The 14671-nt window shown below is 37.3% G+C and overlaps 1 protein-coding gene across 1 annotated transcript in view; it reads right to left on the bottom strand.

Annotated features, from left to right (window-relative positions):
• grin3bb (glutamate receptor, ionotropic, N-methyl-D-aspartate 3Bb) overlaps positions 1-12428 on the bottom strand; it is a 116299-nt gene extending 103871 nt beyond the window's left edge. The window contains exon 1 of the mRNA XM_067387391.1: positions 11970-12428. Within this exon, the coding sequence (XP_067243492.1) occupies positions 11970-12428 (459 nt within the window). The remainder of the gene's footprint in view (positions 1-11969) is intronic.
• Positions 12429-14671: the final 2243 nt, after the last annotated feature.

The following is a 14671-nucleotide window of genomic DNA, read 5'->3' as shown; positions in this document are numbered from 1 at the left end:
ATGGTGTCTATAAGCTTATACATCTAACATTAATAGATGAATACATCAAAAATTCATTTAATATTTAATATGTTGATTTGTCCTAGTACAGTGACAATATAAAAGGCAACTTTGTAAACATGTTGACCTAATAATATGAGGCTTATTTTCCTCTCATAGTGTAAATGGGTTTTACACACACAGATATATATATATATATATATATATATATATATATATATATATATATATATATATATATATATATATATATATATATATATATATATATATATAGTGCTGCAGGGATTACGTATTTTTATGGGCCAAAACCCAAAAACAAGTTCCGGTTCGTTTTTTTTTTTTTTCTTTTCTCTCTCGCATGGTCTGAAGCGCATGACGCAGGTGCACTAAGCGCATGACACATTACTGCAAATAGATAATTCTGATACATGCAATGACTGTTCAACATGACATGTAGGCATTTTTATCTTTATGTACACAATAATAATCTTTTACATTGTAATCCCTTTAATTTTAATATTTGGTATGTTTGTGTGCTACATCCCTGTGTGTGTAACCAGTAGATTGTATGCGTGTTAAGCACCCACCTATAAGTGCATATTACTAACGCGCCCTTTGAATAACAAAAAAATAATAATAATACTGCGTATTTTGTTGGTCAATGGTGCCGTCGTTTTCAGTTGCCTCAAAATAGCAACACACCAACAATGCACTCGTTTTTAGACCAGCACACCCATGGGTGAACAGATGGGCATGAGTGCATTTGCTATTTAAACAATGTGGGCGCTAGACATGAAAATGCCTGACTATGTCGGGCTGAAACTAGCAAAAAACGCCGTGTGTATGATAGGGCCCAAAATTTGAGATGGTCCCCATTGCAGAACACGAGATAAAGGGGGCAGGGATGGATCTAGACCTAACTCCTCCCACTGTACATATCCCTAAACCTACCCGTCTCTGCCCCTGGATCTAAACCTACCCATCTCCACCCCCTGGATCTGGATCCAACTCCTCCCACTTTACATATCCCTTAACCTACCCTACCTTCTCCGCCCACTGGATCTTGTGTATTCTGCAGTGAGGGGCTACTGCAAAATTTTCAAAAATCTTCCCACAAGTAGTTTCTTGAGTCGGTTGGGCTGCATGTGCAACTGATATCATATCAGGGGAGAGGGCGTACGCTTCTGGCAGTGTTCTGCCCATGAGGAGGGGCCCAGTTTGATTGTTGTGTTTACAAACAATAACTGGAAACCCTAGTGCATTTTTTAAAAGTTTGAAAGTTTGAAAACCCCTGGTCCTTATGACTCATGTAATTCATTCCAAGTTCTATTTCATCTGCTGTTCTATGTTTCTGCATCAGCAGCCATGTATTGTAATGATATAAAACCACATAAATCAAAAATTCATTAAATTACATGTTTCACCAGTGTCCAATTTTCAAGGCTTTTAAAATCATGAAATAGACTTTGATTTTCCCTGTTTTTCCTTTCACATCACAGCTCACACATTAGCCCGGAGCAAGAGTTCTAATACACCACTAGTGAAGAACTTTAGACTGTGTTCTCATGGTGCCATCATCCAGCCATCACGCCATTTTCCTGCAGCTCCATTGTGATCAGTCACATGGCATGTAGGTCATGTACTCCCATGCCTGAATAAGAATGGTAACGGATAGCTCTCTCCAGGTATTTTAGTCCTCCTTGATCAATTTCTTGTCAAGGTTTAAGTAAAGCGGTGGATGAAGGAGGCTGGACGTAAAAATACTTGAAAGTGTATGAACATCTTTGACAGGAGATGATCTCTGAAGGATTCAGGTAGTGAATCAGTTCCTGCTGGTTCTCTGACTGCAGTGCTGAGATACAGGTAAGGTTTGTTCACTTTACACTGAGTGCTAAGGTCGTAGAGTGTGTATATCTCCCCGTTAACAGCAAGTAAAGGAGCACGCTCTCTTCAACACACCATATCATCCTGCCCAATAACTGGCTCCTGGAATTTTGATTACATTCATATCGATTTTTGCATTATGCTGATCTCTGTGTTACAAATGACTCCTGACTCTATTGCAACATATATTGAAATTGGAGTCAATTAAAAAAGGTAATTCAGTTATAACTGAGAAGTGTTAAGGTTTGATGATTTAACATTATGAAAACATTATGAAAAAAATCTCTAAAGCCAGCATATAAACAGTTTAGATTAAAGCCGAAAAGTTAAATGAAAATCCAAATGCTTGTGAGTAAAATTATACTTGTGTTGAATCAGAATGAGTAACATGTAAAATGACATCAAATCATTGCCCTTTTCCTTTTTCACAAGCATTATCATTATGTTTTATATAACACACATAAGAAGAAACAGTCTTGAGATAAGGGAGGAAAAAACAGAAAGGAATTATTTTGGATGAAACTGTTCAGAAATGTTTTATTTATGATGCATATTCACTGGGGTTTTTAAAATAATGTGTAGTTGTGTACTGTCATGTTAAATAAATATTTGCAAATCTAGCATTCAACTATAATTCAGAATGAACTGAGACTACAGGATATTAATAAAATTATATATAAATTAATTCTATTGAATCACTTGTGTTTTTGTTTTGGTGTTGGTAGAAAGGAATATTATTGAAAACATTTCTTTTTTTTTTTTTTCTTTTTTTTTACTTTTGTGTGAAATATCATGGTCAAATAACATATAAGCTTAAAAATATAAATAAAAATACAATGAAATATAAAAATACCACAGTGACATGCTGAACAGAATGAGAGCTGATGGTGATTTTATATTTCATAAAATATTTGATTATTCATATTTAATCTAAGTGGGAGTGGGGTTAAAATAAACAGTAAAAAGAAAAAAATGAACATTCTACAGATCATCTCTGATTAATATCAAAGTGCAATTGTTGCTATTTTAAAAACTAATGGCAGATAAATGCTTGGGACTTTTTCCCCCTCTAGAATTAGAGAAAAACATTACCCATTATCGTAACATAATGATAAGCAACATTACTTTTATCTAAAAGGCTCCAGAGTACAGCGATCACAGGGTCAGTCCCTCTGGACCAGGATGAAGATAAGTGCTTTGTTCAAGGTCACAATAATGGAAAGATTGTGATCTCAGTAATTACAGTAGTTACTGTAGGTAGCTCATGGGATTCACCTCTGTCTGGGATTGATTTGTATTAACAGCCCTCATTTTTATCCACCAAGTTACCATGCTATCCATGGAGGTTAGCTTGGAATGGGGAAGTTTAGGAAATGCAGTTAAAAAGACATAGTGATTTTTATGGATCTTTCACATCAAACAATTGTGAATTGTTTCAACAAGATGAGAGAACAGCAGGAGCCTGCATCTTTAAGCTCCTGGGAAAAGACACCATTGTATCCAACACTAGCTAACAATATGTACTTACTTAATGTTCACCTTGCAATTCTGGTGTTAACATAAAACCTATTTTATAATAATAAATGACCACTAGATTGTATAAATTGCTGAACTTTGAAGGTTTAACCAACCATCAGCAAAACACAAAACGAAACGCTTGCGCTTACTGGCAATTTGTGTCTTCAAAAGAAGCTGATTCTGTCAAGTTAAGTTTCTTTACCTGTTCAGCAACCAAAACTTCTTGAACTGTATACCTTTTTCTTATTAAATGACTTAGAATCCCTTGCAATTTCTAGTTCAATTTTGTGCTGTTTCAGAAGAGACCTGGATTTTATGATCTATAAATTCATGGAGCAAGTAATAGTATTGAGTTCTGCCCAAGGGTGACCTTTAAAATATCACATTTTGTGTTAAGCAAACTAAACGTGGGACCTTTCATACACACATTGAGGGGTAAAATTTCTAGACGGCTTTGGCTGAATAATCTTTTCTGATGTGCAGAGACAGTTTCTAATCAAACACACTTGAGTACTGCCCATTTAGCAACTGCCAGTTTAACAATTCTCTTATAGGATTGTGATAAATTTTATGGTGTTGTGATAAACTGTTATAAAATAGAGCGACAATTTTATTAGCTCTGCAGCAGTCAGTGGAAGCTCTCATGTAAATATTTATAGAATACTTCCACATCATGACAGTGCTACAGCTGTAAAGATATAGACTCTACATCTTTTTTTAAAGGTGCCCAAGAACGTTCTTTCACAAGATGTAATATAAGTCTAAGGTGTCCCCTGAATGTGTCTGTGAAGTTTCAGCTCAAAATACCCCATAGATTTTTTTTTTTATTATTTTTTTTTAACTGCCTATTTTGGGGCATCATTAACAATGCACTGATTTACACTCGGCGCCGCCCCTTTAAGACGCGAGCTTCCTGCCACACGAGCTGTCGACTATATTACAGCCTGATTACAGCGCATTTACAAAGTTTACACAGCTAATATAACCCTCAAATGGATCTTTACTAGCTGTTCGTCATGCATGCTTCGAATTACGTGAGTAAAGTATTTATTTTGATGTTAAAGTTTTATTCTGAGTGAATTTGAGGCTGTCCTCCGTGGCTAACGGCTATTGCTACACTGTTGGAGAGATTTATAAAGAATGAAGTTGTGTTTATGAATTATACAGACTGCAAGTGTTTAAAAAATGAAAATAGCGACGGCTCTCTTGTCTCCGTGAATACAGTAAGAAACGATGGTAACTTTAACCTCATTTAACAGTACATTAGCAACATGCTAACAAAACATTTAGAAAGACAATTTACAAATATCAGTAAAAATATCATGCTATCATGGATTATGTCGGTTATTATTGCTCCATCTGCCATTTTTCGCTGTTGTTCTTGCTTACCTAGTCTGATGATTCGGCTGTGTGCAGCTCCAGACGTTAACTGGTTGCCCTTGTCTAATGCCTTTTATAATGTTGGGAACATCATGGGCTGGCATTATGCAAATATTGGGGGCGTACACCCCGACTGTTACGTAACAGTCTGTGTTATGTTGAGATTCGCCTGTTCTTCAGAGGTCATTTAAACAAATGAGATTTATATAAGAAGGAGGAAACAATGGTGTTTGAGACTCACTGTATGTCTTTTCCATGTACTGAACTCTTGTTATTTAACTATGCCAAGGTAAATTCAATTTTTGAATCAAGGGCACCTTTAAAGAGTTTTGGATCTGCGCACAGTAACATGTATGATCTGTTCTGGTTGAGTTTCATTGTGTTTTGGTTCTGTTTTCCCTGTTCCTGTTTGCCTGTGTGACCGACCCTGCATCCCACTGTGCATACTATCCATCCTAAATAGTACTGAAAATTACTAATGTCACATACTATTTAGGATGTATAGTTTGCACACTGAGATACAGGCCTAGTTTCCTAGTGTGTGCCACAGTGTCTTCCATTGATTAATGATTCTGTTCATCTGTTGTCCAGTCATTTGTGTGTATATACTGTATACTCCCAGTTTTGTTCAGTTCTTTGTCCAGTCTCGTCTTGGTTAAGTGGATGTATTTCCTGCATTTTCCTGTGGATTTTCTGATTTACAGACTGTTTATATTAATTATTCTTGTCATGCGCTTCATTGTTAGCAGCCACCTATGACACGCACTGGGTTTCTTTTTCATTTTATAGCATCCCCTCTGGTAATTCTTTTACATTTCTACTGCAAATTAGAGACAAGAAAGAACATTTGTTGTTTTAATCGAGTTCATGCAAGCAGAGCTGGGATGTTAGTCCAGATGGGACAGAGAACAAATATCTGTAAAATAAATAATAATAAATAACTTTTTGCTGGTCCTCACAAGGAAAATTGATCAATAAACATAACAAAACGTGTTTTTTTTGAACATGTAGAAATGCAGAAAGATTTGTGTGATGGGTAGGTTTAGGGATAGGGTTAGTGTAAGGCGATAGAATATACAGTTTGTACAGTATAAAAACCATTATGTCTACAGTATGGAGGTCCTCACAAATATATCTAAACAAACATTTCAATTATGTTTGCTAAATTGTCACTGGCATTAACAGCCCTTGGTTATTATTTAAACAATCTACTGTTCAAATGAGATGAAATGACAATTGTGAGTGTTTTTACTCCATTATTTGTTTGCCTTCATCGGTTTTTGTGCGCTGATTCACTAAATTGAACAGCCAATCAGAGTGATCTCTGAGTATCAGGCGAAAAAGCAGAAAGTATACTTCGTATGCACTAGTGTATTAAAAAACATTAAAACGCACAGCCTTGCAAAGTATACTTCACTTGACTCATACGCATAACACAGGCATTCAACGCATGTGTATTACAGAAAATTGCAATAACTCTATGAATTAAAACTACGGATATAACGATACCCTCATGTCACGATTCGATACATATCACAACTCACGATACGATATTATTGCAATACTTCAAGACATATGGTAAAAGTTTAACAAAAAATTAACTGATTAAAATGCCAAATTTGGTATTAAATTGGGGGAGGAAATGAATAGGCTTGGACTTGGGTGCTGCTAACCCAATGCACAGGACAATGTTGATACCAGAATAAAAATATTCATGATTCTGAAGCTGAAAATACAGAAAAATATGAATATGCTTGCACTGTGTTGTTGACTAGATATATTAAAAATAATGTAGGCTACTTTTTACTGGTAACATAAGACATTGGCATTATCAAGACCCAAAAATATTCCCCCATTGCATTATTATACATTATATTAAACATTATATAGTAGTTCAGTGTAGAACTGAACTAAAACTCTGTAAACTGGAATTTTTTCTTACACAGTAATTTCAATTTTGGGTGAACTATACACAATAAATATTGTCATTAACGTTGTCCATGATACATATTGTTGCATTTTGTATTACGATATATTGTTACATCCCTAGTTACAACCCATATAAACATCTTTGTATTCTTTCATGCTAGAGTTGTACAAATGAGGGTACCGTCTAACCTCTTGGCACAATCTCTCATCTGTGTAGACCTCCATTGTTGCTGAAGCTTGTACGCGTACCAGTCTGTTCTGTTTATGCAGTTTTTCTTCAACTACCTTGTAAATCAACACCCCCAGGGCATGATGGCCACCTTGTGCATAAAGTAATTACTGCAAAAACAATTAAATGCGCATGTGCAACCTGCGTGTACAAAGTACGTGTGGTTACAAAAATCCGGCGGTGTGCGTTCAGTATGCGTGTACTATTCTGATGACAGAATTCGCATCATGCGCACTGTACTGTACGCTGACCCTCGCGTACGTGTAAAAGTGAAGTATACTTTGGCCTAAAATGGCGTCCGACTAGAGCCTAAAGTGTGGAGCACACTGAAAGCTAAGCCGCCCGATACTCAAAAATGGTCTGACATTGCCTGACAGCTGACCGTCGGCTTGGTGTATCCCGGGCTTTAGGCATGGTTTTGCTAGGGGGCATGTCGGAAAAGGAGGGGCAATAAAAGTTGTGCTTGAGTGAGAATGACTCTTGTTCTGGTGAGACTGATAAAAGACAAGTAACAGTGAGGACCCCTTGGGTTTGCCCGACTATTTCTCAGTTACTTGTCAAAACAATACCCGAAGTGCTCAAGTACTTGTGGTTTATGTTACCGTTTTATATATATACATATACATATACATATACAAAAAAAAAGTTTGTGTCAGCAAGTGTTTATTAATTGACAGTTCAGTGTGGAGTACTGCAAGGCTCAGTACTAGGACCGTTGCTTTTCACTCTGTACATGCTACCCATGGGAGATATCATTAGGAAGCATGGCATTAGTTTTCATTGTTTCGCTGATGATACTCAGCTATATATTTCTTCACTTCCTGACAAAACTTACCAATTCACAAAATTAACGGAATGCATAGCTGAAATAAAAAAAAATGGATGACTAGTAATTTTCTACTACTAAAACAGGAATTCTAATTATTGGACCCAAAACCTCCGCACATAATACTATCTAACACTTGATGGATGTTCTGTCAAGTCTTCATCATCAGTTAGGAACCTGGGTGTGCTCTTTCCAAATCTTTCATCTGAAAGCCACATTTCTAGCATCTGTAAAACCGCATTTTACCATCTTAAAAATATATCTAAACTACGACATATGTTCTCAATGACAAATGCAGAACAGTTAGTTTATGCGTTCATGACCTCAAGGCTAGATTACTGTATCCATTAATTTTCCTATTATCACTGTGAAGCTGCTTTGAAACAATATGTATTTTGAAAAGCGCTATATAAATGAAGATGACTTGACTTGACAGGCCAATGTCACTGGTTTGCATTAAGAAAAACAAGTGCGTTGTATGGTTATTGAGCGCTTGAGTACTCAATGGCTTCCGACAGAGCTGACTAGTGGTTGCTGTAGTTGACCGTCTGCAAGCCCAGCTTCAGACCCTCATGATTGCGTGGCAAGGTCAATCTCTTAAGAGATCATTTAACCTTTTTATGACAAGCCAGGGTTATTTCTAGTTGTAGAATGTCATGTGGTGTGACTTTCCAAATATTTAATGATATTTATAAAAAAAAAAAATGTAATGACATTTGTTAAAAATTATAATATGAAAAATATGTTTTAAAACATTTTTGAAAGTAATAATGAAGATGTATTCACTAAAATGTATGCCAGGTGTATAGGAAAACATGTTAGTACTTTTTACTTGGTGGTCACACCACATTTTTAGAGGATGGCCATTTATTACTAGCCTGGGTGCCAGCCCGAACCACGGCCACAACATTTTTTGGACGGGAAGTTCGGTCTGGACTCGATCCATTATGGAGTAATTATACTCGGCTCCCAGAAGGCTGAGCCAATCAAATTGCTAGGGCGGGCTTTAATCGATGATGGACAGGCTATCTGCGGTTACGTAACCACTCACGTCATCAAAGAGCGCTTGGGTTGAATTGGTTTTCACCAACGATGACTGCTGGAGAAGTAAGATGTTTAGATTCCGTTATCACGTCTGTAATAAAAGAAATCGACAGCGCATTAATTTTAAAAGACGAACAAAGAACCGCAATCAAGGCATTTGTCGATGGGAAAGATATGTTTGCCGTCCTTCCAACGGGATTCGGCAAAAGTTTAAGTACAAGTTCAACATACGTCACTTACTGCGTTGCTCTGATTGGTTGTAGGTCTATCCAATTGAATGCAGAGTTGTTGTTTTTTTTACTGGTTCGGTTAAGACACGCCCCATAATTAAAGTGCAATGGAGCAGTATCAGACTCACATTCTGCCTAGAATATGAGTATGACGAAGTCAGGCTAATTTATTACGGTAAACCTTTGGAATGCAATGCTGAATCTACTACTGATTAACTTATTTTTCCAGCAAATTCTTTTAATATACAGTACTTGTATAATCTAATTGAAACCCAGTGGGCTGAGATTACTGAAGCTTTCCCCCTGTGTTGTATTATTACAAAGTAGGCATGCACTCAGAAAGCCATTGCCATCCACTATAGTAACATTGTTTCTGTTTGGGGTCAATTAAAAAAAGACCCTGGGGTTTTTTGGACCTCTAACACGAGAACGCGAGAGTTAAAGCTTTAAAGTTGTTGTACTAGAACCGCAACATCCTTCACAAAGCAAACTGTGAAGAATAAAACAATGAGAGGAAAAAAACTTGCACCGCATCACGGCCCTGTGAGCATCTCCGCGTGGAGCTCTAACAATTGATGAACAAAACACAAGGCAAAAGCCAGCCTGCTGAAGAACACACGTTTCTCCTCAACCAGCAAGATTAGCAGATCAAGCGAAGCTGGATCCAAGCGGCTCGGAGCTCTAGAGCGTCCCATAAGCATTACAGCAGCAGCCAGTTCACAAGCCCTATTATCACTCTGCCTTTATTTTTGCCTGAGCGATGTCACACACTAGAGCAGAGCGTTGTGAGCTTTTACACTGATTGGCAGATTGCAGAAGGACATAGACGGAGGTTTACAGCCTACACAGTGAAATCTGTCATTGTCTGATCTATCTGTGACGGCTGTCCGATGTCAGCATCATGACTCAAGCGTGTAATAGTCATTCAGCAGTGGACCGCACCATGTTCACGCAGCAACAACATCTGGAGGTACTGCTTTAATCTCAGACAGTGGCCATGGTGAGATCAAAGTCTTTCTATTTGAAAGGAAAGATTTGGTGTGCAGATTTTCATTGGACCACTGAAATATTTGTAGGGTAGTTAAGAAGCCCCCAAAGTGATTTTAATGGATGGATATTAAACAAGACAAATGTATGCGTTTCCCCAGCTGCCTGTAAGATTTACAGTATTTTTCTCCTCTTTTAATTTCTTAAAGTACCTTGTGATGTAAGCACTTTTCAGCCAGTGGTGCATGCCAAATACACCGGCACATGAAACTTCCCTCTGACAGGTGCAAAATATTCAATATACTCAAACGAACATCATAATATGTCATTATGTATGGCAAGAATTCAGAATCAAACATGACAATAAACAAAGGAGAGAAATACAATTATATGCAAACAGTTATTCCTACAGTGCAGCTGCTTCATGCCAATGTCATTATAACCACCTAATGTATTCTAGGCCATATCATTAACTTCAGCATTTTACCAGAACATCTCATTTGACACTGATGTCTCTGAAACCCGTCTCGGCGTATGACATACCTGACTGAGTGTAATGCAATGTGGCATATATTTCTGCTTGAGAGAACACACCTGTCAGAGAAACATTTTCTCTTACGGAGCAGGTGCATCATAACAGTCCAAACACAAACCTAACACACAAGCTGAAGAGATCTGTTGTGACCTGAGGGGAAAGATCAGCTATAGACCACATCAAGCTGCCATCTCAGAGTAAAGCCAAAATCTCGACAAAAACGAATCCCCAATTGACATCAAAGAGAGTGAGATAAAAAACAAACTCTGAATCGTGTAAGCCATTTCGGGTAATACATAAATTGAGGGCATGGTGGTTAATTAGTTGCTCTTATATAAACTGTTTTCAAGCACCTTGGAATATTTGGAAATGTGTCTTGTGTGTTGGCTATCTAATTACTCTACGGATATAATCTAGATTTTTATAATTAATATTTTAACTTTTTTTATTATTATTTTGCATTGCACTTAGTCGATAATCTACACTGTGCCTCATTTAAACATTTTAATGTAGTGTATGTTGAGATTAAGCTATGCCTTTAAAAACATAACAGTAACAAGGTCATGAATTATAAAAGTCATTTAGCCATTACTGGCCTTTTGTTCAAGGTCATGACACTTAAAGGTGCTTTTTATAATGATTTAAATCTTTTTATTATCTGTTGTTTACTGCACAAAATCATGGTAACAGGCTTGACTATTTAAGATTGTCCCCTACTGACAAACCTAAGAAAATATAAAATAAAGTGATAAAAAAGAGGAAAAACTTGGGTGTCCTTGAAGAATTTTTTATTTATGAAATTGTCCAGTATGTTGTTAACAACTAGGCTACATTGGACAACTACTTTAAAAACGTTATAAATATAACACCAACGGGTTTTTCTAATATTTTTATTTGGTGTACATTTTCAATAAAGTTATAATGCCAGTAGCCTACTTATTTTTTGACACTGCACTGTCCAATAGTAATCTTAATGGAAAGTGCTCGAGCAGTGAACTGTTGCTATGGTTACCTCCTCACACAAACGCGATTTATTTTTGCGAGCCTACAATTAGCGCATTCTGACAACTTTCTGACCAATGAAACGTTGTTTGGAAAAAGTGTTGAAATACATATTTTAAGTTAAAAATAAAAAAATACACCCTCACAGGGTGTTTTTACTGTGATATATTGGTGGGGGTCAAGCATTATTTGGGGGCATTCAAGCCTTAATTAGCCTTTAACACACCGTAACTCACACCAATTAATGTATTTTTGAAATCAGTCAACAGATGTATTAAAGTCGTGTATAAGGTTTGTGCATCACAAATGTAAGTTGTAGTATAGACCTATACGCGTTATAAAGTCAAAAAATCACCAAATGATTAAGAGGAGCAGTTTTGCTGCTTAAATGAAACGCGTTACCTGAGTTTTGAGGGGTTCTCCGTGCTCAATGATGCTTATAAAAGGAATTTCCAAAAAAGAGGACATAAATTCCATTTGTACTATTTCCTCCTGAGTCTGAGGGAAGGCGAGCACAGCCGAGACCCCCTGGACCACTATATCCTGACACACACACCTGAAGAGCGACTCGGGGTCTCCGCTCGGGGCTTCCCGAGCCACCACGTCCAGGCTCAAGTTGTACGGAAGAAAGTTGTTGCCGCTTTCGGCGAGACCGTTGAGGGCGCGGTGGAGAGCCGCCCGCACCCGGACCGACTGACGGGGAGGCAGGAGGGCACCCAGGCGCACAGTGTGTCCTATCCGCGCTAGAATGTGGCAGGGCTGCGGGTGAGAATGAGCAGGCTGGACGAGCACGGTATGGAGAAGGAATATTTGCGATCCCAAATAAAAGTATGCCAAGAATGTGTAGAAGATGAAATTCATCCTGCTTCACTCTCAAAGGTGGTGATGAGGCATTGTCAGAAGATAGCATTGCTCGCCTTGTTGTCTGGTCTTTTCTTTAAAGTCCTTTATTGTTTTTGTTTTATTTTTTTTGTGCAGGATGGTGTATGAGGAGTGATCTATGGAGTTACTGTGTGAATGTGATACTCTGTTCAGGAGAGGAGGGGGTTTCGCGAAAGGCGGAGATGTCATTGCGTTCACACCCAAAGAAGCGCTGGAGAGGCGTAATGGTATCATTAGGAGAACAGCGCGAGAGAGAACGACTCTATTGTTAAAATCTCTTTTTGCCCAAAGTCATGCTTTTACTCTTAAGTCCTCGTGCTATTTGAGATTTTTGAGAGGCAGCTACATGACTTTTCCTAATACGAAACTGACCATAAACACGATTTCAACTTACTTAACTAAAGTCCTTTTTCATAAAAAATGTACATACGGTAGGCTAATGTCTCTATGCCATGCCTTAAAGTAATAGTTCACCTAAAAAAAAAAAATGAAAAATGTAATCACCATTATACTGAAAGTCTTCCCCTCCACTGCAGCTCTGAAATGTCAGGATTTTCAAATTAATGGCTTCTCATGCAAGGTGTGATGTTAATTTAATTGGTTTGTTTGTCACACAAAACTAGTATGGATTTAGAAGAATTGGAAAATAGCCCATAACTTGTAATTGTATGGTGTTTTGTCCTTTTTGGAGCTTGTGGTCACTATTTGGTCACTGTTTACTGTTGAAGCATAGAATATCTGTGTTAAGATTTCTCAAAACAAAAATGCTTGTAAATGACCTGGAACAGTAAAATACTGTTCCCCGATATTACAGCAAAACACTGGCTGTTTTACAGTTATTTACCCTGGAAATTACAGCAAGGTCTAACAGTGTAGTCTCCCAACACTTTTAAAATTCTTATGTCCTAGTAGGTACAACAATGCATTTTCACATGCTACATATAATTAACTCGTGTAATTTGGCGCAAACATTACAACATTTAGTGGAAACTATCAAATAATCAAGTATACAGTTATAGAAGAAAAAAAAAACAAGATGGAGGGATGGAAGCGCTTAAATTAACATGAAGAAAACATAACAGAAGAGAGAGATCACAGAAGGCAGGTGATAGTAAGTGGGTCACTGTTTTGGACCCATCAAAGATTCGATACGGGCCAGTCATGCGGTAAAATGGAATCTGATGAAAGTGGGCTGAAGCCTCTGCCAATCACACACTCTGTTATATGCTATTTAGAACGAGTAGCATGGAATGTGACACTAATGCAGAATTCCCCTTAATTCTAATATCAAGCACTAAAAGCTGAAGTCACTGTTCATATTTCTATGCTGGTTATTCCTTAGGTGTGGTGAATGAAATGTCAGAATACATATTTTGTATGCAAAGTAACATAAAACTGAGTCAGCAAATATGCTCAATTGTTTGAAGCTGGACCCTTTTCATATTTCTGAGTCTGATGCGCTGAAGTAAACAATAGCAGGGTAAATACAGCTGGTATACAGATCATTTTCTCCAACAGCAAGGAAATAAATCCACTATTAAGATTCTACAAGGAAAAATGATGAAATATGGAAATCAGTCATAGGAGAGGAAAGTGCAAATTTACTGTCACTCTCTCATCAGCTGTATTGAAACTGTACATAAAGGCTGGTGAAGGTATGTAATCACTATGCAATGCAGTTAATACTTGTCAGCGCTATGGAATGCCACAATTAGCATATTGCATTTCTCACAGAACATTAAAATAAGACTGCTGATTCATTCATTCAGCAAACATAAAACATATATCACACCCTCATAACTGAAGAGATAAATTCATAATAATGAAAAATAATTATCCTACTTCAGTCAATGAGAAAGCATAAAACATTACATGAGAACAAATATAAAAGAGGATAGCTTAGCTTTAAATTTCCACATATCATAACCACAGCATCTTTGAGAAGAACTACATCTACAGGCAAAACGAAAAGCATTGGTTGAACAAAACTTGAGCTTTAAGAACACAAGAAACTCCTGGAAAGTGGTAATGCACAAACTATTACAGCTTTTTTTTTTTCTTTTCAATAAGGCTTCCCTGAAGTATATAATTGGGTTGGTGTGCAACATCACCCAGCTTGCACGAACACTCAGCCTCATTAGGAACCCCTCAGTCACAGCTGTCAGCTGAACCTTTTTCTGTAGTACAACTACCCCAGCCAATTTCCTCGAGACCATATATTG

The sequence above is a fragment of the Chanodichthys erythropterus genome, chromosome 6, assembly GCF_024489055.1.
Source record: "Chanodichthys erythropterus isolate Z2021 chromosome 6, ASM2448905v1, whole genome shotgun sequence".
Taxonomy (NCBI): Eukaryota; Metazoa; Chordata; class Actinopteri; order Cypriniformes; family Xenocyprididae; genus Chanodichthys; species Chanodichthys erythropterus.
This window is presented reverse-complemented; position numbering and strand designations above follow the sequence as displayed.